The sequence below is a fragment of the Chelonus insularis genome, unplaced genomic scaffold (assembly GCF_013357705.1).
Source record: "Chelonus insularis isolate UGA/USDA-ARS -01 unplaced genomic scaffold, ASM1335770v1 contig_44_pilon, whole genome shotgun sequence".
Taxonomy (NCBI): Eukaryota; Metazoa; Arthropoda; class Insecta; order Hymenoptera; family Braconidae; genus Chelonus; species Chelonus insularis.
In genome coordinates this window covers 476,457-501,460 of record NW_023276585.1, presented here as the reverse complement: position 1 = coordinate 501,460, position 25,004 = coordinate 476,457, and the positions used below count along the sequence as shown (strand labels likewise).

The 25,004-nt window shown below is 28.2% G+C and overlaps 2 protein-coding genes across 3 annotated transcripts in view; one reads left to right on the top strand and one right to left on the bottom strand.

Annotated features, from left to right (window-relative positions):
* LOC118069846 (uncharacterized) overlaps nt 1-25,004 on the bottom strand; it is an 88,469-nt gene that overhangs the window by 32,323 nt on the left and 31,142 nt on the right. For both annotated transcript variants that reach the window (XM_035088189.1, XM_035088190.1), the window contains one exon: nt 23,284-23,490. In XM_035088189.1, the coding sequence (XP_034944080.1) occupies nt 23,284-23,490 (207 nt within the window). The remainder of the gene's footprint in view (nt 1-23,283; nt 23,491-25,004) is intronic.
* The window catches only part of LOC118069845 (dipeptidase 1-like), a 42,767-nt gene continuing 32,115 nt past the window's right edge, over nt 14,353-25,004 (top strand). Inside the window, exons 1-2 of the mRNA XM_035088188.1 lie at nt 14,353-14,386; nt 14,766-14,801. Coding sequence (XP_034944079.1) covers nt 14,790-14,801 — 12 coding nt within the window. The 5' untranslated portion in view covers nt 14,353-14,386; nt 14,766-14,789. The remainder of the gene's footprint in view (nt 14,387-14,765; nt 14,802-25,004) is intronic.

Genomic DNA, 25,004 nt, shown 5'->3' with positions numbered 1-25,004 from the left:
TAGTGGTCGACAACTCGAGGCGACATTTTCTTCAGAAATCTTCATCTAGCTAGACAGAGATGTAGACGAGTAGATGAGAGCTGGAGAGACAAGGGAAAGGGAAGACTGGAGTCTTAATTATCACTTGAGTGAGTGTGACAGGGATAGACTGCAGAAGAAGAGAACTGGAGTCGTGGAAATTAGCTCCACAAATCTTTTTCTTTTACTATCGTTGTTCCTATGGTTTTCTACCTTTTCTCAGCGATAGAAATGCTTCATTTTTCCCTTTCATATCTCTGTCATTTTTTCTCCTTTCTTAATGTTTTTATTTCGCTTCTTCCCTTAACGGAATATTCGCTTTTGCGGAGATGTATCTCCTGGAAAATCATTCGTTTTTCTTACGAGTGTCATCGGTCTTTGTAAAACCCTGAGACGCGAATGGTGTAGAGAAAGAGAAAGTCGAGCTGGTTAACATTGCATTTCAACTCAAATATTGTTCCTTTCTCAGTTTATACATAGATTTATTTCCCTCTCAACTTTTACTATAGAGCATCATCTGTTTTCGTTGTATTTTAATAATACATTTTGAGAATTTTCTTCTTCTAATGGATTTTCCAAGGGATTCCTCTAATTTTGAACTTCCTGATCCCTTTTTTGAAATTTCTGCTTATCAAATGATACAAGTTTCGATAGGAGATCGATAAAGCGACTGACCGTGAAACGAGATTTGCCAAAATCGTAGAGTAATGACCGCAAGCCGCATCGTCCGTGAGATTGAAATGCTTGACAGCACCAAGCCGATCAAAAAATACTCTATACCAAATACCTGGGACGATATTTAAACATGATTCCCTATGTTTTTGATAAAGTGTTTCGAAAATAATTTTTTTTTTTAAATCGATATATTTAAATGCATGTAAAAACTAAAAATATGACGAGATGGAAAATTTCTATGGAATAGATAATGATCAGAATTGTTTTTCAATAACATATTATTGATAAAATCTTATCATTGGCACTCGCTAAAATTAAAAATTCATTTCAAAGAGTTATCTTTTCCCCTCGAAAACGGTGCGATAAAAAGAGAATTTATCAATTGGTGTTTTTTTATCATTATTTATGATTGATCTATATCTATATCTTTTTTTTTTTTTTAATTATAATGATATTAAATACCATAATAGAATAATGATATGGATTAATTAATTTCCGATGGAACCGGAGATATGATTTTGATTGTAATTATTCAGCGATTTGTTATAATTAACAAAAAATTTCATAATTATTAAAAATAAAAACAGTTGAAATAGTTTTATTTATTTGAATGTATTTTGTTTAAACTAATTCGATGAAAAAATTAAAGGAAAACTTATTTTTGATTTTGATGAATAATTATTATCAAAAAAAAAAAAATCAAGTTGAATATTAACACGATGCTCATGAAATCGTCATAAATAGAAGTATCAAATGAGAGAGATGGTATCATTGCTAGTGAGACTCTCTCGTTTGGACTTTCATGGATTACGAAGCGGAAACGATGATAGATATAACGAAAATACATCCGACCTTTTTGTGTAAAGCGTGAAATTTTTTACAAAAAAAGTATGAAAAGTTAATTCTAAAAATGCTAGCCATTTAAACGAAAGAAAAAATATACCGGAAAGTAGTGTAATTTTATCAGTTATGTCGTTGAAAAAAATTAAAAAACCGAAAGAAAAATATTTCATTTTTTCCCTAATCCTATGTATTATTTATCTTCTAATAAAAAGACATGAAAAAGCAATAAATTATAACAGCAAAAATAATTATCAATTGTGGCGATTACACGAAATAACTTCACTCTATTCTACATGTAATTCGGTTGAAATTTCCGATGAGAAATGAACTATGTAATAATGGTATAAATTATCAATTAATGTTAATTCAATCAAGTTCATAAATAAAATGGACTTTCGATGTCCGCATTGCCAAAATAATTCTATAGAAGCATGAAGATACGTTTCCGGAGGTATTGTCGGTATTTCCAATCAGATAGAGGATTATCCTACTGGTGCAGATTTTCGCTGGAATATAATAGGAATATCGAGGGTTATCACCGTACCATTCAACCACAGACAAATTATCGAGCGTGCTCACGCTACGTCGACATCGATCATCATGACAAGAGTGTCATCATTCGAATCGTTGAAATTTCAACGCTTATGTCATTTATTACATGAAACAATCATTCAAACCTTTCTTCTTTTTATCATTTTTTTAAGAAATTTTATTCAAATTTATTATTTTCTCTCCTCGCGTTATTTAAGAAAAATATTTGATCAAGTTTACAAAATAAAACGTGGTTTTAAAAATTTTTTTAAGATAACTACAGAAAATATTCAATAAAATTCCAATGATTCCAGTTTCTATTTCAAATCGAATTACAAGTAATTGTTTGGTGTCATTTCAGTGGTAAAAAAATCGTTGATAAAACAAAGTATTTCTAAAATAGTTCGGTTAATTAATCAATTATTCATTAATTTCCATGTCTACCTGGTTTGGGAATAGTTCAACGGAATAAACAATTGATGATCGAATCATGACCACACTGACGTAATTGCAAGTTTTTTTTCCATCCTAAAATCATTCAGAAACAATTTCGATTTTTTGTAATTGCTTTCTCCTGTAGAATATTAATTGATATTAATGAATATTTATTTTGATAATAAATAATACAGGAAAAAAAGAAGTTGATGAAGATAAAATGATTTCCTTTTATTGATCTTCTTGACAGCCTTCATTTATCATCATATCTGAAAAAATGTACAATTCCACGAGTAATCAAAGCTGCTAACTTGTTAGATAACAATGGCATATGTTGTGTCAGATGACTGTTTTTATATTTCTAGTTAATAATAAAGAGAAATGTTAGTTTCTACAATTCATTTTTGCAATAATTTTTCCTTCACTTCTATTAATGACCTCTATGGAAGGGAAATTACACCAACTACTCTGCAAGAAATGAATAATATTTTTTCTTCGTTTTTTATTTTATCATCAAGTTACCTTTTGGAGGCTAATAAAGAAGATGGTAAAGTAAAATTACGTTGTTAAAGTTGATCATCAAATATAGAAACTCAATTTTATTTAGATGAAGTAAGATAGTATAACGTAATTTTTAAGAAAATAAAGTAAAAACTTGAACGTGTCAGAGAGAAAAGGATTTAAAGTGTAGGCGTTGAGCCAGGTAGAAGATTGCGTCTCTCAATGCCAGGAAATCAGCCGAATGAGAAGGACTAAAGTTCAGTCACTTAACAGAACCGGCCCAGGTAATTGGTATAATTTCACGTAACTACAGGGCAAATTTCAAGAGAATCAATTTTATACTTCTGAAATACTCGCTGACATAAGTATTTCGTTTTACTTCACCTTGATCTTTTAATACAACATTTAATTATCTTCTCAATATAACCTTTTTTCAATCCATTTCGCAAGTTTAAAAATTTAAATTTTGCTAATTAGTATTTTATGTAATTTTGAAATATTTAAAAGGTTAAATAATGGCCAGATGAAGAGCTTATTCTAAATCTGATGTATTTTAAGTCTGATTAATTAAACTGATTGAGTTTCGAAAATTTAATGAATGAATATTTTAATATATTTTGTAATTCCATGAATCAAATAATCATTTAATATGTTTATTAAGGTAATTGATGGTTGCTAGATCATGGTATTCAATACTGTTTACAGACTATTTCAGCAAATGTTTGATTAACCAACCATTCATTAATTTAAATAATGAAATCATTTATTGAATAAATTATTAATTGTTTATTTTCATAATTATTTAGAATAACTCTGAATTATTTTTGATAAAAATGTCTGGTAATTAAGGGATTAAGAAAGATCGGAGGAGTTTTTGTATTACTGCGTTGTTGTATCGTACAGAGTAACTTCAACCGTCAACATGCAATGAACATGAGGGTAACAATGAAATAATCTTTTCTTTTATTTTGCACTCTAATTTCTGGATTGATACAAAAAAGAGTAAATAGAATTGGACAAGAATTTTGTTTTTTTTTTTTAATTAGAAAGAAAATTTGAAATATTTGTACTATTATTATGAATCAACAAGTAATGAAATTGTTAAGTACATTTAAATATTTGTGGTTTTAATCTGATGATGGGAAATATGACATGAATTTTTAAATTAAACAAGATTATATTTCCCAACGTAGTGAAAAATGTAATAATTTTATTCTTTTTATTGGCGCTTTATTAATAAATTAATGGTTTTTAAGCGTTTTAAAAAAATAATGAATCCTGTTATGATGAATTAAAAAGAAAAATAATTGAGAATAAAAAAAGATTATTTAAAAGTAACATAGCATTATTAGCATGTAATATTTTCAATAAACAATTGATGATTTTAAATGCAATTATCTCGTGTTATTTTATCTTATAATTAAATGAAAATTGAATGTATTAACAGTTAATTGTGAATACATGAATATGATTCTACGGCAATCTTAATTCATATTTGATAGCATCAAGTAATAAATCATACAGAGCATCCGTAATTGCATACGCAACGACCTTTTGCAACTGAGGTGCGCAGAGCCGCTGGTTATTGGTACTGTTTTATCAGGGAATCAGAAATAATATTGTTACATTTCCTTTCTAACTACCCTCTTCTATTGTTCTCATAATTAGCTTAACATAATTTTATCGAAATAACTTGTATAAATTTTAACGTAACATTTACTTCATTTCCATGAAAACTATCTACTTTTGTGTAAATACAATAAAATTTTTACTCTCGTTGACTAAAGTTGTTTTCTCTTCCATCAGCTGATCTATTTTTAATTACGTTCAATTTGAAACTTTTCACAATAAATAAAAGAATCGTTATTTATGTAGAAAAAAAGTACTCCATCAATCAAAAGTTATTTTTTAAAAGAATTAATTAAATATGCTGAGTTTATTGAGTGAAAAAAGTCGATATTTAAAAAAAGAGTCACGAAGAACATTGGTATAATTTGGTCATCAACAGTGAATTTTAATTATTATTTTAATAAATTAAAAGAATGGAGAAAAAATTCATTGAGTAATTTTGTGGTTTACTAGTAATTCAAAATAATAAATAATTTTCATGCACAAAATGAAATTGAAACAAAAAATTCAATTCATTTCATTCAACTTTTTTTCTTTGATTTTGTAAAAAAAAACGTCGTTTCCAGCAAGCATAATAAAATGCATTATGAAGTGAATAATTCGACATGTATTCCAATAAAAAGAAGTCTCGTTATTCCCTCGAGCATCATTCCACACTCGATAAAAAAACGTAGATACAACGGTTACACACACATTCCAAAAACATACAAATGCCGCTGTGGGAGAAATTTCCTTTTCAGGTGAATTCTCCGAGCGTGGGCGAGCAGGATAGCATGAATACTCTGAGGATGTAAGTCCTAGTGTCAGGAAGTAATTTACAATAAAACTGGAGAAACCAGTCTGACGATATGAGATTCTTTTTATAATTAGTATAATTGTCTGAATCATGTAACAGGCTAACAAACAGTCGAAGATGTGTTCTATTAATCATTCTTATTCATTTGATTCATCAATGAAAATCAATTTTAATTTTCCTATCGATTGAATCTTTTTTATCTACTCTAAAAAAGAATAAACACATAATTGATGTTAAAAGTGCAAAAATGATAGATAAATTTTTAGTCTTTTAATTGAAAGATTCTATGTCAAAGGCACATAACAGGCATAGTATCTCTGTTGAACAGCTGCATCAAGGTCATTGCAGCATGTATACCTATAGCTGTAGGCAAGTGTGCTACAGAGTATACGTAATGCATTATACCTGGCATATAGACAACGTCAGCTGCACGTAACTGTTTACCTGGTTTATTCATGCAACCTGTACGTCCAACAACATGATGTTCTCCTGGCCTGCGGAAACGACTGATTTACCTGAAACCGATATTGGTATGAAAGCTTGAAATAGGAGAATTCAGTAAAACTCACGAATATTCCGTTATTGACTCTAAAAAAGGTCATAACAAATTTGGAATATAAAGAAATCTTGAGATTGAAATATTTAAACACTTTTTCACTTTTTAAGAATCAATAATGCTGTTCTTTCTGAATATATATCAGATAATTGAAGAAAATGCACTCAATTTATGCTAAAATTGGAGCAAAAAACTATAATTTGTGAAAATTTTATTGAATTGGTAATTGATTATATTTTGTGGAAAAAAATATTCCAAAAGTTTCGTTCGATTCTTGATATAAAGTTATTAAGAAAAAGAATTAATTTATTTATAGTAAGACATAAAATGTATAAATGTGTAAAAATTCGGCAAAGTTTGGTGAATCTAATTTCAAGTTTTTGGTCCATGGAAAGAGTAGGCTGATAGATTTGGAAGAGTTAAAATAAAATTCGTATACTTATACCAGAGTAGCAAAAGTAAAAGGAGGTAGAGTGTGCTACCACTCGTGCGCAGATAAACGCCCGATTGAGGTTATTCAGGTGCGCAAACAGGTGCGTCTGATCAGGACAACAGGTGATATGGAAGATCGTCTACTTTTACAAAACTGAACACATTTAGAAAAATCGGTATCGATAAATATGTTTATTCAAAAATATTTAGCAATTTTTATATTTTTAATTTAAAAAAACCTGCAATAATTACCATCCAACATTCAACAGTCAATATCTGTTGCTAAAATGACACGCTTTTAACACTGCTGTTGAGTTAAAGTGTCGATGAATCAGAAATACGATCGTTAAATATCTTTCCTGAAGCCTAATTTCCTGATCAAATGCACCTGTTTGCTCACCTGAAGCCAAGATTTAAGACCGGTGGTATCGAAAGCTAATGGCCAAGAGGAGTTATAACTTAGACACTTGTGTATAAGTAAGATCGGTTGAGTGAGATGAAAAAATTGTTGAGAAATTTTCCAAGGAACGACGATAAGATACTAGAATAAATGAAAGTAGCAAGCGAGAAATGTTTATAAGGCCTCAGGTGAACACCTGCGCTACTTGACAGCTCCTATGTTCGCCCAATACTTGTACAACTCGTTATTTCAGTCTTTTTAACAATCGATATCATAATTATTTCCTTTTGACCTTGAATGTCGACAGACATATCAAACTAACGGAACTAATTTACGCACAGACAAAATTTTTTAACTGGAAGTTATCGATTAATAAATCTAATTAATTATTGACCTAACTAATTAATTATAAATTAATATTTTTTTAATAAGAAAAATTAATTAATTATAAAAAAAAAATTTTTTGTGTAAATGTAAAACAAAGTTGGGCTGTAAATTAGTTATTTGGTTGTTAATTAATTATTTGTGATGATTGTTAAATATTTACTTAGTTAAGAAAAAAACGTTTTGTAGAAGAAGATGAATAGTTTATCTTAAGAAAAGCCTCCAGGTGTTTGTGATTATAAACAAAAATTTAATTTTTAGGATAAAATATTATTTTATCAATTAAATCAAAAGTTTATTAAATTGCATCTGAAGAGAAAAAGCATTATTTCGAAAAAGATGTATTTATCCAATTACTCTATTCGCTTAGATTTTATAAAATAATAAGATAACATCAAAAGAGATAAAAAATAGAGTTGAGTTAAGTAAATCCAATAATTTTTAATTGAGATTGGAAGAAAAATGCAAGTGCTTTAGTAAATTCATTAATTATTTTAGTCACAAGTACGTACTCCAATTAATACGATAATAAAATTTTACGATTTTTTTTCTATCGAAAAGGAAATTATATAAAATTTTCTCATAAAAATGTGGAAGTATTCTTGTTGAAATGTGTCCGATTTCTTTGAAATATTTTAGTAATTAATCAAATAAAAAATAATAATACATGGATTCTTTAAAACGGAACTCAAAATTATTCAATCAATTTGATATTTTTTCATTCGTAGGTACAAATAACTTTAACATTACTTGAAAAATAATTACTTTCTATAGTATATATTGAAAGAGGTATTATTCATTCTCGAGCATATTCCATTTAAATCGATCGACGAACGAAAAAGGATCATATTCCGGAATATTACCTCATATTCTTCAAGAATTTCATAAGAAGCTCATACACATGTCACACAAAACGAATAATAATTCACGATAAAAGAGAAAAAAATTTAAGTATGATTAAGAAATTTGAGAAATTGGATTGTATATCTAGAAATTGAGCTCATTAATTCGAGGACTTGTCGATGTGAATAATCTACTCCTTTCTCTTCTTAAGAAGAACAAATAAGAATTCCTATCAAGGACTATTGACCTAAATAACGATTAAAATGACCATAATTCGTTTTACATTGAAAATAAATTAAGGGATCTTGAGACTAACTAATAAAATTAATTGAGTAATGAATTATTATAATTTTAAAATAATGTATCATCCAAGAGAGATGATTCTAAAAATAAATTTTACTACAATTATGTGTTTCATACTATTTATATTCTACTCATGTTGTTTGTTCATAGTATATGCAATGCATAATTATAAAAAACGACATAACACATGTGAATAATTTTTGCTTGGTTATTAAAGCAAATATTTTTACATAGAGTGAGAATGGAAAAATGTGTAGAGAGTTTCTTAAAAAGTTAATTTCATTTATACTACATTCTGACAATATTCTAAACATGAAGTGTGCACCTATTTACAAGAAAAGTCATTATAATACAAAGAAAATACCCAAAATAAAATTGTTACGTTTATTTACATCATTTTTGTTTTAACAAAGCAGTAATTGGGACTAAAAGGCACAACTATTTCATCTACAAATACTTTTCAAGTCTTGTGTCAGAAAAGAATTTTTTGAGATTGAAATTTATGTTCATGTTACCATCTTTATCCTAGAAAAACGTTTAAGAAATGAAGTAAACTATTTTTCAATAATTTTTTAATTTATTCTAATTATTCGGATCAATATTTGAGTATATTTTTTGTAAATATTTGATAATAGTTAGAGAGAATAGGAAGCAAGAAATAATATATGATAATTTACATGAATTTAAAAAAGTAAATGCTGAATATTACTGCAACTTTCTTTCTTTCTTCCATGAATAATTAATAGGAACATTACGAATTGATTATCAATAAATTTTGACTGGCGCTTCCAATTGCCTATTATTTCAATTCAATTCTCCTTCGTTGACTTTACAGTCCAACTCAATTACAGATTCGCCCACATGAAATTACCTAACAAACATTCATGAAATTCGATTGTGGATCTCCTGTTAACACATGAGAAGGCTCAGACCTTGCTTTCTATAGGATCTAAAGACAAGAGAAGCCCTCAATGGTACAGAATACTGCAAGTACAAGTAGAATATATTTACATCATTAAATTAACAACATCAATGAACATTAAAACTGGGAAACTTCCTCAACAGCCAGATTCAAAAGTCTAATACACTCAATCACAATCGCATATAGATGAAAGTGAAAAAAAAGCTTTGTGCAGTGTAAAATATATCTATAGAGCTTTCTGTTTGCAACTTTCATGAGGACAGGCGGAATATCTTTCGTCTCACACCAACATGGACAAGTAAAAAGAAGCATGATGAAATGAAATAAAAGGTATTTCTTGAGAACACGTTTCGCCAAGTCTACGGTTCGTAGCTGTCCCCTGATAACTTTGGCCATCTCTTTCTTGCTACTCACCATGTTCCAAAGTTCGTGTAAAGTTGAATCCCACTGGTCTATAGCTTTACGCTCTGTTTCTTCTAACTCTTGTTTTCCTTTTTTATTTTCCCTTTTTCCACCAGGTTTGTCTATAGATTTTATGGTAACTAGCAGGTCATATGTATTTTACTTTTTTTTTTTTATTATTTCTATACAACACTTTCAATATTCTTCAAACGCATTATACGATACATAAGATATATATATGTACATGTAACCTTTTCACAAAAGTTCCTCAGCATTTTATACACTGAAAAAAAAACTCCGTAAACTTTTTATTGTATTTCATTTGGAATTTTTTCTTGAAAAATCTATCATAATGGATTTAATCAAACACAAATATCAAAATGTCATTTGAATTTTAAATGTTTTTACAACATCACAAGAAAAATTGGTAAAAGCGGAATCGGATTTGAAAACTGACAGAAAGATAAATTGATGAGTCAATTTTTTTTTTTCACGAGCAAAAATTAAAAAAGTGCCGATCGAATGAGTTTATTTTTGTTTTTATTTTCTTTCATCTGTGGGAAAATATTTCGATTTAATTGAGCATGAAAATTTTATTGTAAACATAACGAAATATCGAGAATAACACACCAGGACTCTTGCACTTGATAATAGTTTTCAATGTTTGCAACAATTCCGATTTCTATCTCCCTCTCGTCTCTGTCTATTTTCAAGCACCCTTTGTTGTCAGAAGGTATAGATAGATTGATCGGTTGACAACAACCAATCGTGCTTAGTGCGGCAACGTCTTGGTCAAACAAATTACTTCCTACCGATTAATTGAACGGACGGCAGCATAAATGGACTATCGTTCTCTATCATGAAATATGAATACTAGTGATTCTCTAGGTTAATACACTTTAATGAGCATTTAATTGAATGGTATATTTTCAACTGGCAAATACACGATTATCAACAATTTGCAGATGTTGAGAAAATAAAATGAAAAACATACTCTAACGAACACCAGGCGCCAGATTGAGTTCTAACGAACCACTGAAGTACTTGAGTATAGATTCAAGGCATTCACTGACTCTTGTTGACTTGTACGAAAGAGAGGGCAAGCTTCAGACGCCTTTGCTTCCTTTCTCTGGATATTTTTTGTATCTTTTTCTACGTATTTTCCCTTTCTTATTTTTTATGAAGCTTTCTCTCCTATATCTCTGTTCTTATTAATCCACACAGTTAATACTACACACACTTTTGATTAATTTTATGCATTATTATTTAATTAATTAGATGAAATCGATTGAAAAATATTTGTAGCGCACTTGTAAATGTCTATTAACTTCAATTAAAATGCCATGAAGTTGAATAAATAATTTTAAAAATTCATCATTTAAATCTCTAATTCTATCGCGTACTGTTGATATTTTGCATAATTTCGTTACCATCATTATCTCAAGATTCTTTTACAGATTATACTTTACAACATCATTCTTTTTCAATATACCACAAATTAATAGCATCTTACTAATTTGCAGACCAAGTTTTTAGAATAAATCTTCAGATGTTCATTCAATTCTTGATGTATGATATCATTAATAGAAAATGGTACTTGTTCGAAACTTTGTTCTTTTGTGCAGGAAAATCTTTTCAATAAAAGTACCATGGATTTTTCAGGTATACAGAGACAATAACAGACAGAAATAACAAAATGCAGTAGTGATAAATTTTTTAAAAATTTAACTTATGAAAAGTTTGTTTACGTAAATTATTTAATATTAATGGTTGAGAAGATCTAATTAATCAATTATTTAAGGAAGTTAGCGAAATGTTTAGTACTTCAGAACAAGAAGCAGGAAAAGTTTTCTAGTGAATATTTATAGTAATGAAATTTCTTAATTTACATTATGGTTTATTAATATTTAATACTTAATAAAGAATTATAAACTATTACAACTTTATTTCTATTTTGTTTTATTCAATAATAAGAATGAAATAAAAATTTCTTAGAAGAGATCGATTAATTCTTCTAATGAATTTGAAGACCCTCAGGAAAACTGAAGGAAGTGGGTTAATGAAATTTAGTGCCAGATAAAATATCTACATTCTTTTTTTTTTAATAATAATTTATATAATTATCGTTAATTAATATAAAATTACTTTTCTGATGTTTTTTATGACATGACAAAAAATTACGGTACACAACAATTTGTTAAAAAAAAGCTGTTGGAAGATAAAAAAACTTTTTTTTTTGTAATAAAAAGTAGCTGTCATGAAATATTTACTTTGTCATTATCATCATGATGTTCGAGATTATTAGATTTTTTTGCATACTTTAGTACATAATTGCATGGAAATGATCAACAGAATTTATTTCACCCCAGGGTTCAATTCTCTGCAATCTTTCTTATGAACTTGTTAGCTAACCTTAAACAAAAATCATCTGATTTTCTGATATAAATAATTTGAAACAACGCTATTATTTATTGACGCTATTAATAAGTAAAAATTATTCAATCGAAATAATTTTCTACATTCCAATTTCATTGGACAGAAAATTGTGCATCAAAAATAAAAAAAAAGTTGAAATATCCAGAATATGAAGGATAGGAAGGTGGATTTTTAAAGCTTCATCGATGATAAATAATTCATATTAAAAAAACCTGACAAAAATGTATAAACGAATGACAAAATTGTAGAGAGATGGTAGTAATATTTAACATTTTATTTATTCATAACGTTGGTTTATGAATTCGCTGCGGTAATACGTTGCAGTAAAGGAAAACCACGCAACATTAATGGAATAAATGAGTAGCTACGACGAATCAACGGTTCATACTTTATGGTCCCGACATTTTAATTTCTTGGAAAAATAATTTATCCACCATGGATAAAAGACTAACTTATACATGAACTACATATAGACAATTAATTTTAACAGCTACTGATGTGTTTTTTAATTTTCGCCTCCATTTTCACTTCTATTTCACCTTCCATAATGCGAAAATAATCCTGCAATTATTCAATTTTAATTCATTAGAAATAATTATTGTAAAAATTGAATCAAATATTACAACACATATTTTAGTTTGAAATGATGATAACAATTACAAGCTTGATCTTTATGATAATTATTTGAATAATTCCAGATGAATTTTGTGAACAGAATATTTTGTACAATCGTCGACAATGAGCTTTTTGAACAAAAGCTACAATTAAAATAATTCACCTTGCCTGCAGCTTAGTGATGCGAATTCGAGCAAATTAGTCATGAATGTTGTTGACTAATGGTAATAATAATTATGTTAACGATCATAAATTTTTGATTATATTAAGAATAGTCGATTACACTTTTGAGAGAAATTATTGATTATGTTTGGAAATGGATAATTTAAGAATTATCTGAATAAATAAAGAACGTGGATAAAACGATTTTATGGAAATATTTTTCATTATTATATGTCATCACATTAGTTGAACAGTCATTTCATAGACAATTTCCTTTTTGATTATCTACGTCTACCGGGTTATTAAGTAAAACATAAAAAATTTTATGTCGAGTCATTTTAATTTGCAGTCAAGTTATTCCGATGTACTTTATTCTCGATATTGCAGATAAAGAACTTAATTTTACTGTACCATTTATTTCTAAGTTTTACTAATTATAAAATACACAAAAATATTTAACAACTTTCTACTCAAATATTTTGCAAATAAAGGTCTCAATATTTTCATAAATATTAAAGTAGTGTTATGAGAGTAAAAACTTGTAAAGCTTTTGACGCTTCTTTTCCATCAAAACTTTATGGTTTTTGATTCATGTTAATTACAGTTGAAGTTTTCGAACTTTAAATAGATAATAAACTTGAGCTTTCGAACTTTTTCATGGAAAAGAAATTATAAACAATATTCTTTTATACACTTTTACATTTAAAAACTTGCTAGAGGCATTTTATAAGACATTGAAAGTCTGACATAATTGTAACAACTCATGAAATCTTTCATAAAAAAATCAATATAAAACCACAAGTCTGCTCGTTAAGATGACTCGAATATACTTAAACTACGTGTTATTCTTTTGAGTAAAATATTCGCAGTTACAAAGGAATTCAACAAATTTAATATATCCCATTCACTTCAATAAAAACTATCAAAATAGTCGAGTAAAAAAATCTGAGTGCTTTTTGAGGATTATACTTTTGGTGACTCTGAGAAGATTCAATAACATTTTCTACGCTGATTTGCGTCCAAGTTATGAGAATTCGAAATCGATAAAAGATTTTTATTTTGATTGAAGATACTTTAAAACTCCTAAATTCAATTGTCAGTTAAAAAAGAAAAGTATTTTTTAGTTGTATGAATCGAAATAACTTGTTAGAATGGATTTAGAAAATAAATTTACGCGTTGGTTTTTCCAGCATCTTTTTATGTATTAAAATTTGGCCAGGACTGCGATCTTATCACGTAGCATCACAGAAAATTCCTTCTTAGCAATCGTTACACTATTGCCAACGAATGTTTGATCTTTATCATTCTCTTTCTAACGTTCGCATGCTTTTCTATCCAGGTTTGTAGAAAGAGTAGTGCGGCGTCATCGGTCGCGTTGAGAAGAGTCTGCGCGGGAGGACAAACTGGAGAGAATACTAGAGAGCTTTGGAGCCAGCTGGCATTTGGGAGCCAGTAGGGGGTTGCCGGGCCGTGGCCTCACATTCATCCGCAACATTTATTGAAGTATATATCGAAAAACATTTGTTTAACAGTGCAAATATTGTAACAAGTGTTTTCACACTCTTTATTTTATACGTTGCACATAAATCCATTAATAATAGTTAAATTATATACTTTTTTTACTATTTCCGTAAACATTTGACTTGTAAACATTTCGAAATTAACAAAAAATAATAATGATGCTCAATGGATTTACACTAATGTACCTGTGAAATTTTCAACATTATTTCACAATACTCGATACCACTAACATTGAATTTTTTCCGAACAATTAAAACAATTTTAACCAAGTGTTAGTTTGAATTAAATATTTTTATGAACTGGAGAACAAAACGTGGGTGATGTTAGTGAATATTAATATTTATAATTCTTTTATTTCAAGTCATCAAGAGAACAATGTGAGCTTATGATCATGAAGGTAAGTTTATTTTTTTATTTTACAGAAATCTATTCCAATGTATCATTCAACTGGCTCATCCTTTTCCATTTTCGGCATATAAATTTTTATTTTAACCATTCACGAGCTTAACATTTGAATAAAAAATTTAATTTTTGATGAATGAATTCAAGTAGAAATGTAGTAAGTGTTACCATTTTTATTTTTCAATCAAGTTATGAAAAATAATTTTTAGTATAAATAATAACGTATCGGGATAAAAGCTCAATTACTTCTCATTCTGCCAGTAAATTTATTGTTTCATCGTTTTCTTTTTTTAAATTACCCAGTTTTCACACTTGAAAACACGACAGTGAATCCAAGCTTCAGCGGCCTTATAGTCTCTGTTTTCTCGGGGTCTGCGTTTAAAACAGTTATACACTAGCTAGTGAACTCATTCGCATCTCGCACCAGATACCACAACATATTAAACGACCCTCTTTTCCAAGTGGGTAAACTTCTTCGCGCATGCTTTGAAAATATATCTACCTATATATACATATATTTAACTTTTCTACATCGTATATAATTTTGCACTTAACGAGAAAGAAAACCTATACTCATCTTGTACTCGTAATTTCAGGAATGTTTTTACTACTACAAAATTACCGGCTACATTTCCCTACCAAAAAATAAATGGTGAATCTTTTACAACTTTAATATAAAATATTTCCACAAAAAATTTTTTTTATAAAAATACATTAATATGCTTTAGATTATGAAACATGCTTTTCATAAGCTTAACGTGTTTTATGTATACAACAGTGTTGGTTTAATGTATTCTAAAACATCAAAATATATTTATAAGAAAAGAATGATATACAAAATTTAATAATTCAAACAATTCCATTTAGCACATTGTAAAAAATATCTCTGAAGAGTTTAATTCTACTTCAGTTCGTGGATTAATGAATTTTATTTATATTCTTATTTTCTCGAAATGTTTCTATTCAAAGCTAAAAATTTAATGACCTATTGACCCGATAATAAAAAATGTATTTAGCAGTTTATATAGGATAGTCTGTAATATAAACTCAATATATATTAAGTAGAAAAGCTTTTAAAAATAAAGCTTGAGGTCATGGAAAAGAATAGAAAAAGAGATAAAGAGACACTTATTATTCAGGACAGCTTGATCTGATTGAAAACTTCTTCAATTCTATACGAATCGTAACGATTCAAGTCCACAGTTTGAAAATATAAAAAAAATATTTAATACAATATCATAGAAAAGAGAAAAAAAAATCATGGAAATGAATTTCTTAAAAATATCGCATATACCAAGTTTCATATTTGCATATGTAAACACCTTTTTCTCAAACATTGATTCTTCAGAGCAAAGTAAAACGTCTCTCGCGCTTGATACTACCAACTTCAAGTATAATAATTTGACAAAGTACACAGAAGAAAATGACTTAATAAATACAATTTGGTTTTAAAAACTTTTTAAAATAAATTGTTGATGAGTTTTTTAGAATTATTTTTTGTTAATATTTTCCTTTCATCATTTTTTCTATCGAGTGAGAGACAAACCGCTTGACAAAGTAATTATGATGAGATTAAAAAAATATAAGGAAAAAAAATAATTAATTAGTTTTTACTTTATTTTCATATTTATCATTAAAGCAACAGTAAAAATTCAAAAATAAAATGAGTTTAAGATGAAAATGACAACCAAAAATTGGTGTGACAAAAAAACACGACTTAATGTTTATTCAAGACAATGTAGCTTCTATCAATTTCGAACAAGAAAAATATTTCCGGTTCAAAGGAATGAAAAGTGTTTACTTCCAGCAGAAACGGAAATTGAATTTAAATAGGGTATAGGAATTTTCCAATGCTAGTACTAATGTACACAACAGTTTTGCAAAATTCCAAATAATTCGGTTCAGCAGCTTTTGCAATCCTACGGTCAGTTTGTTTGTGAATAAATCGATGTATAGACCGATATCTTCGAAAACTATAGTATATATGTTTTTCAGATACTTTGAAAAACAAAATGTAAAGTTTGGTACTTTTAGCAATACTTTAGTGAGAAAAATAACTAACGTGACAGAATAAAAAACCTTGGAGAAAAAGAAATTGGCAGAGCATTTATCTCTACACATTTATTTACGAAGGAAAAAATGGTGTAATTTTTTTCTAGTATATTTCTTGTTAGATATTTTTTTAAAATTTTTATAAGCTCATGGAAAAATAATCTACAAGCTTATATTGTATAATATAAATGAGGAGATCTTCCAAGTGCATGTACATTCACAAGACTTGCAGTTGTGTAACAAGATAATAGCAATTAAGGGTCGGTACTCTGTTCAGTCACAATAGATAATTAAATCAATAATACACTGCTAACATGATTCTTATACAGTATCTATTATCTAAGTGAAGATGTGTTCTATTATATCGAGATCTCTCACATAATCTACATTCTCAGCTTCCAACATTTGTACTATTGCCCACTTCTACATTCCAAACATGATAATAAAGAGTTCTAAGCTCATTTGAATAACACTACTGGAAAGTTCTTTTTTTCTAACTCACTTAGTGTCAATGACAATTTAAATCGCATATAAAGATAAATGGCATGTTAAAAAGTGAATAAAAATTGAAAAAATTGATTCCAATAAAATTGACTCGCAATAATTGTCCCGCAATACGTACTCGTATTCCGCATAAACGAGAATCAATGCCAATTTTCGGGTATTCATTTATGCGATTGCAGTTGCTTTATATCATATATGATATTTTATTACGTAATTCAATGCAGCAAAGGTTTATGGAAATCATAGGATTTTAGTACATTGTAATATTATCTATATAATGGTCAATTGTTTTGAATGCCAAATGTCAACCAAAAGATCGAATTTCAAATAAAAATAATTTATATCAGTTTTGTATTAATATAATATCAATGAATTTATTCAATAGCTATATCAAAGACTTTACTACGAAATTTGAATTACATTAAGTACTCATTTACAACTATACATAGTAATTAATAAATTGAATTTAAATATTTGGAAGCTCTATAAATTCTATAATTAATTATTTTTCATATTCTTCTCGTACTAATAATTTTCAAATATTCCTACTATTTGAGTTCTGCCAATTTTTTTGATAAATGTTTCTTATCAAAAATTTGACTTCACTTCAATTTCAGTAAGATAATACGTTTTGTTTTTGTTGATAACAATAAAATGCTAATTACATATTGAAATGAAATCTACATAACGTCATTGAGTTCATTTTTTTGAGGAATAATCAAAATTACGTGAACGTATTCAGATGGAAGAAGAGAATTATAATTACATGAAAAGAAAAAAAGACAAGAAAGTTTGCATTATATTATAACCACATAAATTCGAATGATTATACTCTCCTTTTGAAAATAAAAGAGATGAGAATAAAAAGTAAAAATAATTGAAGGGCAAAAAAGCAAACGACAAAGGATTTAGTTCATAAATATGATCCTCTGCAGAAAACATTTACGAGTCGAGATTTCAATAGACGAGATTTATAATACATAAAACAAGAATAGGTGACCAAAGAACTGTAGATCAAAGGTAGTTAGGGATGAAAAACGAAAATATATCAAAGAATGTAACCAATGTTTTTTTTTTATAAATATTCATTAAAATAAATAACAACCACATAACGGAATTTTTTTGATGAAAATAAGAAACAAATGAGTAGAAAAATTTCATTAAAAGGGTCAAAGATACTTTGGTTCAGTTTATTAGCGTTTTTTGTTGTTGCGAATGCATGATAAGCACTTTAATTGCTGACGCTTTACAAGCAATTACGAATAGCTAAAAATTTTAATTAAAATAAAACACCAGTAGTAGCATGAGAAGAATTTATTTAACATTTATGGGTCGTTACAATCTGTAATTCAGTTTTATTGAAAGTAAGAAATTGATTATCAGGAGAATAATAATCGAAACTTTTGCTAGGTAAATAATCGAAATCAATCGTAATTCTGAATAATCTTTAAATAAAAAGTTGAGTTTTATTCAGAGTATAAATCGAATATCTAGAATAAATATTAGAGCGCTATTATATTGGAGCATAAGACTCAATAACTACAGCTCCTACTTTCATACATAAAAAATCCATCTGTAACAGCATCAGAAGAAATTTGTAGTTATGACAACTTTAGTCTGTAACTACAACACAAAAAAAAGCTATTGCAAATATAAGTACAATCATCAGAAGAATTATTATTTACAAAATCATTATACATGTTTACCATCAAACTAGGATGATTAATCAATTTTTCATTATCTTAAACGTCTTATGTATGCTATTTTTATTTAAAAACGAATATTATAATAATTAGAGTATTGTAAAAAAACAAAAAAATTCATAAAATTACAGAATCAATGATTTTATTGATAATATTTTATTTTTATCAGCATATGCTTTGTTTTCACAACCCTTTTTTTTGTTTGAAAATGAGAAGTATTCGGTGAAAATTAAAAAAATGTGAAATTATTTTTTTTAAAACTGGTGTCAATACTATACAAAAATAGTTCAGAATGTAAATTCCATTTAGTTGATTTGACATAAAACATTAAAAATTATCAGGAGTATAAAACATTTAGCATTTAAATGATTGTTGTCATAAACTTTTGTTCAATCAGAAAATCATTTTTCTACTCTATAGATTATTACTGTAGTTGTAACAGCTTTTTTCTTTATTGCAATTACAAACTAACGTTGTAGCACCTACACATGCTTTTTGCTGAGGATACAAAAAAAAAATCTGTAACAGAAACAAACTGAAAATCGGTCATTGTTATAGAATATTTTTTCCGTGTAGATGGTTGTTGTTAGGTGTAAATTATTAGCGACACGAGATTAAAATGCTAAATTTATTAATGCAAAGAAAAATACATTTATTTTTAGAGCTTTAATTTTTTTAAAACTATATTGAACCGTGAAATGGAATTGATGGAAAAAAATATATTTCAAATACAACGACAATAATTGCTTCCTTTTTAGTTTTAACTTCTATTACAATACGGCTGTTCTTTTATCGCGTTTATTTTCACCTTGACACAAAAAAAACAAAAAAGCATGAATAAGAAAAATAATCAACTTTTCTCATAATATGCATCTTTCAAAAGAACATTTTTATTTTAAAAGGTAAATATGAACAACAAACACGCCCTAATGATATCTGAGTAAATATCATAATTATATTGCTATTTATTTCTGTTATTACAGGCAATAATTGCCAATAAAATTACAGTATCACCTATTACTGAACCCAATCTGAATACTTTGCAAATAAATTTAGTTTTAATTACACAATAACATACAAGCTAATGAAAGTATTGATAAGCCGCTTATTTATTTAAAAAGTATTCTCTTTTATTTGATAGATAATTATAATTAAGGTAAAATAAAAAAAAATTACTTTGAAATCATTATGAGTATTCAGTTTAATAAACTTATTAGAGTCATAAAAGCAAAATGGATGAATAAATGAAAAACGGTAACAATAAATTGATTTCAGTTGATTTGTTGTTAGCATAAATTTTTCCATGTGGGTTTAATTGTTTTTAATATGTATGAATTGATTAATTTGATATGGCCACTAAATATTTATAAAAATATGAAAAACCACAATTTATTTACATGTAGAAGATTTATCAATTTCGAGGCTATATTCTAGAGTAATATTGGTGTATATTTCTTGTTTACCATGTACAAAATGAATAAATAGATACTACAGATGTCAAACAGTTTTAGACGAAATTTCATCAAATTTGTTATTTTAGCCAATAAATAATAAATTTATGATGAATGATATCATAGTTTTATTAATCGACTTTTGTTCATTGATCAAAATTTTAGCTTCATTTATTATTAATTTTGTTGACAAATAAAATGGGAAAATCTACTCAAACAACCATTTATTCTCGCTTGGTACTGCTAAAAATGGGACTATTGATTTTTCAGTTTTCATTTATGAGACATCGATTGAGCTACAAAAAGCAATATCTTCCATCATTGTAAGCTAATCATGAATTGTGACAGATATTAAGGTTCCACCAATAATTTCATGACAATCAACCAACGATAAATTATTATACGCGTGTAAGTGACACAGAAAATGTAAAATCTTTTATACTCCTTGTCTTCTGTTTGCTATGATGTGTAATAAATTTCTGAGTTGTCGGGGTGAATAATGTGAGTCACGGGAACCAAAGAAAAGGAAAGTACTACCTACTGAAATATACGATAAATTATACTCACTATACGAGTATTCAATGGATATTGTTATCTGGTACAATTATTTGTCTCCAGAAAGAGTCTGAAAAAAATCCACATCAATCACCCATGGAAAATTTTCAATATCTTTTTTTCTATTAAAAAAAAACACGCGAGAAAATTGTAGTCAATAAAAAAACCTACATTTTTTTTGTTGCAAATAAAGTATTTAGATATAAATAGTACATAAAAAGAAAACAATTTTTTTAACAAAGAAAATCTGCTACAAGAAAAATTATTTATTCTTGGATAAATTTTTAAATAAAATGGAAAAAATCTGTCTGATGGTTAATATTTTTTCATAATCTCAAGTTGGTCCGAATTTGTTCCAACTTTAAAAGTAATTTTTAATAGGCAATTTTCTCAAGAAATGTGCAACAATTTTTGCATTAAGGAACTTCATTAACAAAGATTGAGGTCAGCAAGTCTTCGAAAAGTTTGAAGGGGAAACAATACTCTCTAAAAATAGTTTTGAAATAATTTTATAATAAAAAGTCTCATCTCATAACGAGTAAAAGTCAATTACGAAAGTCAAAAATGATGAATCAAAATTAATAAAGAAGATAGGAAGATATATTGAATTGATTGCAAGTTGAAAACGCTTTTGTACGTTGTATAATAGAAACAATAATTTCAAACTGGCATCTCCATGCAACTATACAATATGTAAATCACTTCATTGTTTTATCATCATATCGATTTTGGTTAACATTCACATGTCTTTATTTTATATATGATATAAAAAAAAACGATCCTATCAGTTGGATGAATTAAAACAAATAATAGATTTAAAATTCGATTGATCCAAAAAAAGTTTATGATCAAAAGTAATAGCTGATGATCCACTTCTATTCATCTGACATTGTATTAATGTCTTCAAAAATTAAGTAGAATCTATTCTATTACTCTACTTCTTTTGTTGAATTTTGCATGAGATAAAAGTCCATCTCTCTGAAATACCACTGCAAATCTGCAAAGTGAGTGATACTAGTACTTTCATCATATTTCTTATATACAATTCATCCTCAACTGATTACGAAATTTTTCTTCATCTTAATGATAAAAAAAAGGTTAAATGATTGGAAAGTGATTTAAATTATTCGATTTAAAGTAAGGTAATTAAAAATTAACTCCTTCAAGTCTGGAGAACATTTTAATCATATTTTATAGGAGCTACGCAGTCATTCCAGTCGTTTCTAAAAATTTATAACTTCTCGTAAAATATGAAACAAATTTTCTATAATAACAGATAAGCTATACCCAACAAAAAAGAATTATAAATCCAAAGAAGTTTGAAGAAAGTCTTTTCTTAAGATTATTTATTAATCTTTGAAAAAAATTGTTATTTACTTTATTTGATAAATAATTCATAAATTTCAACTACAGGTTTCTCTTCGCTGACCCCACAAACCAACAAAACATCGTTTGTCAATAGTTTTCAAAACTTTATAATATCAAAAATTTCAGTTCAATACCTTTTTTTTAAAGTTGTGGTGCTAATACAACAACTATCATAAAAAGTCTGTCTCAATCCACCAGACATACTTGAATTGTTTGAAAATATTTTGCAACAACAACTGTAAGTTGTTTAAAACTTGGACATTTTTTCAAACTCTAATGGCTGATAAATGAAACAACGCAACACTTAATGTGTGTTGAAACATGACAACCACAATGTTAATGAATCTTCATCATCACGTATAATTTATGTGAGCTCATAGATCTGTATCACATTACTTCGTGTTCAAAATCATAATCGTTATTTCATCGATACACGCGAACAGTATACTGATCGGTTTACATAGGAAACCATAAACATTCCGCGTCCACTTCCGGTCTAGGGCGCGCAGAATTATACAATGATATGCCCAGAGTCCGAGACCGTTCAGCTCGATAATACCGAATTATACGACCATTGAATTTGAAATAATCGACACAAAGTTTCCAGAACTTGGATTTGAATTATTGGAATAGTCCTGGTCGATATCGTGACAATGTGACCATATATTATACAAACAATTCTGTAGGAAAACATAACATTAGTAAAAAGATCTACTGAAGGAGTAGATATCGAGAGACAAATATACATGATTTATGGTAGTAAGAAAACATAAATGTATGTTCACGTACCAGGTGACAGAAAACACGTAGCAAAATCAAAAAGGACATAAATTTAGACACTTACCTTTGCAGCCGGCAGTAAAATATGGCTCCTAAGAGAATGAACTTCAAGTACCCCGCAAGATTGCTCGAGAGCTTCTTTATGGTCATTTCCATTGGGAGATTGGTAATGTACGAATACTCTAGCATTTCTTTGTTTTATATATGCTATGTATGTACATACGATCCTCGTACCAGTTGTAGCTCCTGTCTTCTCGTGTGTTTCAGGACTCTATGGTAACACATAAATTCATAAAGCGTGTTAGCTACGTATGTGCTCGAAATCCGGATGATGTTACCCAAACTATAAACATTACTTACATTTGCGAAATAAAATTAAACGAGACCACCATTTACGGACAACAAAAAATATTTTTCACCAACTGAAGTGAATATTGTTAGTTTTGAGAATATAAATTTTTCTCCAAGTGGCTCTTTTCCCTGAAATAGAGTTTAATTTTTTAAATAAATAGACACCGCTTTTATATACGTAATTAATGCTTTTTTCCAGTAAATGGTAAAAATAGTCGTCGGGTGAACAAAAAAATTGTCTTATTAAATTAACAATAATGAAGTAAAATATTCCTATATTAGACTTCGTGAAATGCTAAATATGCAATAAAGTGCAGTGAATACATTTGTGTCGAGAAAAAGTTATTAAACTTAACGTAAAAATGGTATATTATTTATGATTCTTGATATAAGAATTTTTTAATATTAACTGACTTATTTCCTACTTGAAATAGAAAAAAATATAGCGAAATAATTATTCATCAAATTTCAAGTGAAAAATCAAATTACTGATATGATTTTGATGTAAATATTGTTGATGAATATGTAGTTGGAAAAATTGTAAACCAGAATAGTACCAGCAGTATTTGGTGGATTTAATGTAACAAATTAAATTTATTTTCTCTCGTAAAAAAGACCGATTCTGAGGTTGCAAGCCGCATTTTGACGCGATGCGCCACCTGCATCACTGCAAAAGCGATGTGAGCTTTCATACCTTTTATCCCCAGACGCTAGCACTATTGCTCTGTTATGTTTGAACTGTATGTACCTCTACTTCGGTCAACTGTCTTGGCAAGTTGAATGCGCGCCAAGCGAACCTTAGTCCTGAGTTTCTCTCATACATATTCTAGACCGACGTAAATTTTAAAAGCTCATATTTCTCGTTGAGCACCACCTGTGTTGCTATTTTTAACGACAGTAGCTTAAATTTTTACTTTGAGAATGTATATCAACAGTCATTTTATATCCTCTTTAGTATATTTCTTTACTGTCATTACTTTCAAAGTTCTATCCTCTCAATTTATACCACGACTTTATGACTAAACTCTTTCAAAAAAATATGGTGGTTGAAAAATATGTTGACTCAGCAAGAATTCCTCCGTATAATAGAAATAAAGGATCAAGTCCGAGTATATGCTCTTGTAAAATACTTGCCCTAAAGTCCATATTTACGAAACTAACCGAACTACTCCGATTCCGTTTATATTCGAAGTGCACGTTCACACCATGACTCAAAGTCACAATAGATTATGTGACTACGTGCATCCATACTTCGGCGAGAAATGATCGATGATCAATATTAGTAGAAAGTTCATCAATCATTAATTCCAGTCAGTCTAACCGATTTATAAACAAATAATTTTTGGTCATAAGCACAGAGACAAAATACTCAGCTAATCTTGAGAATCAGTGTAATTGTAAATGTTTTTTCTTGTAAAAGGTATTCGGTAGTTT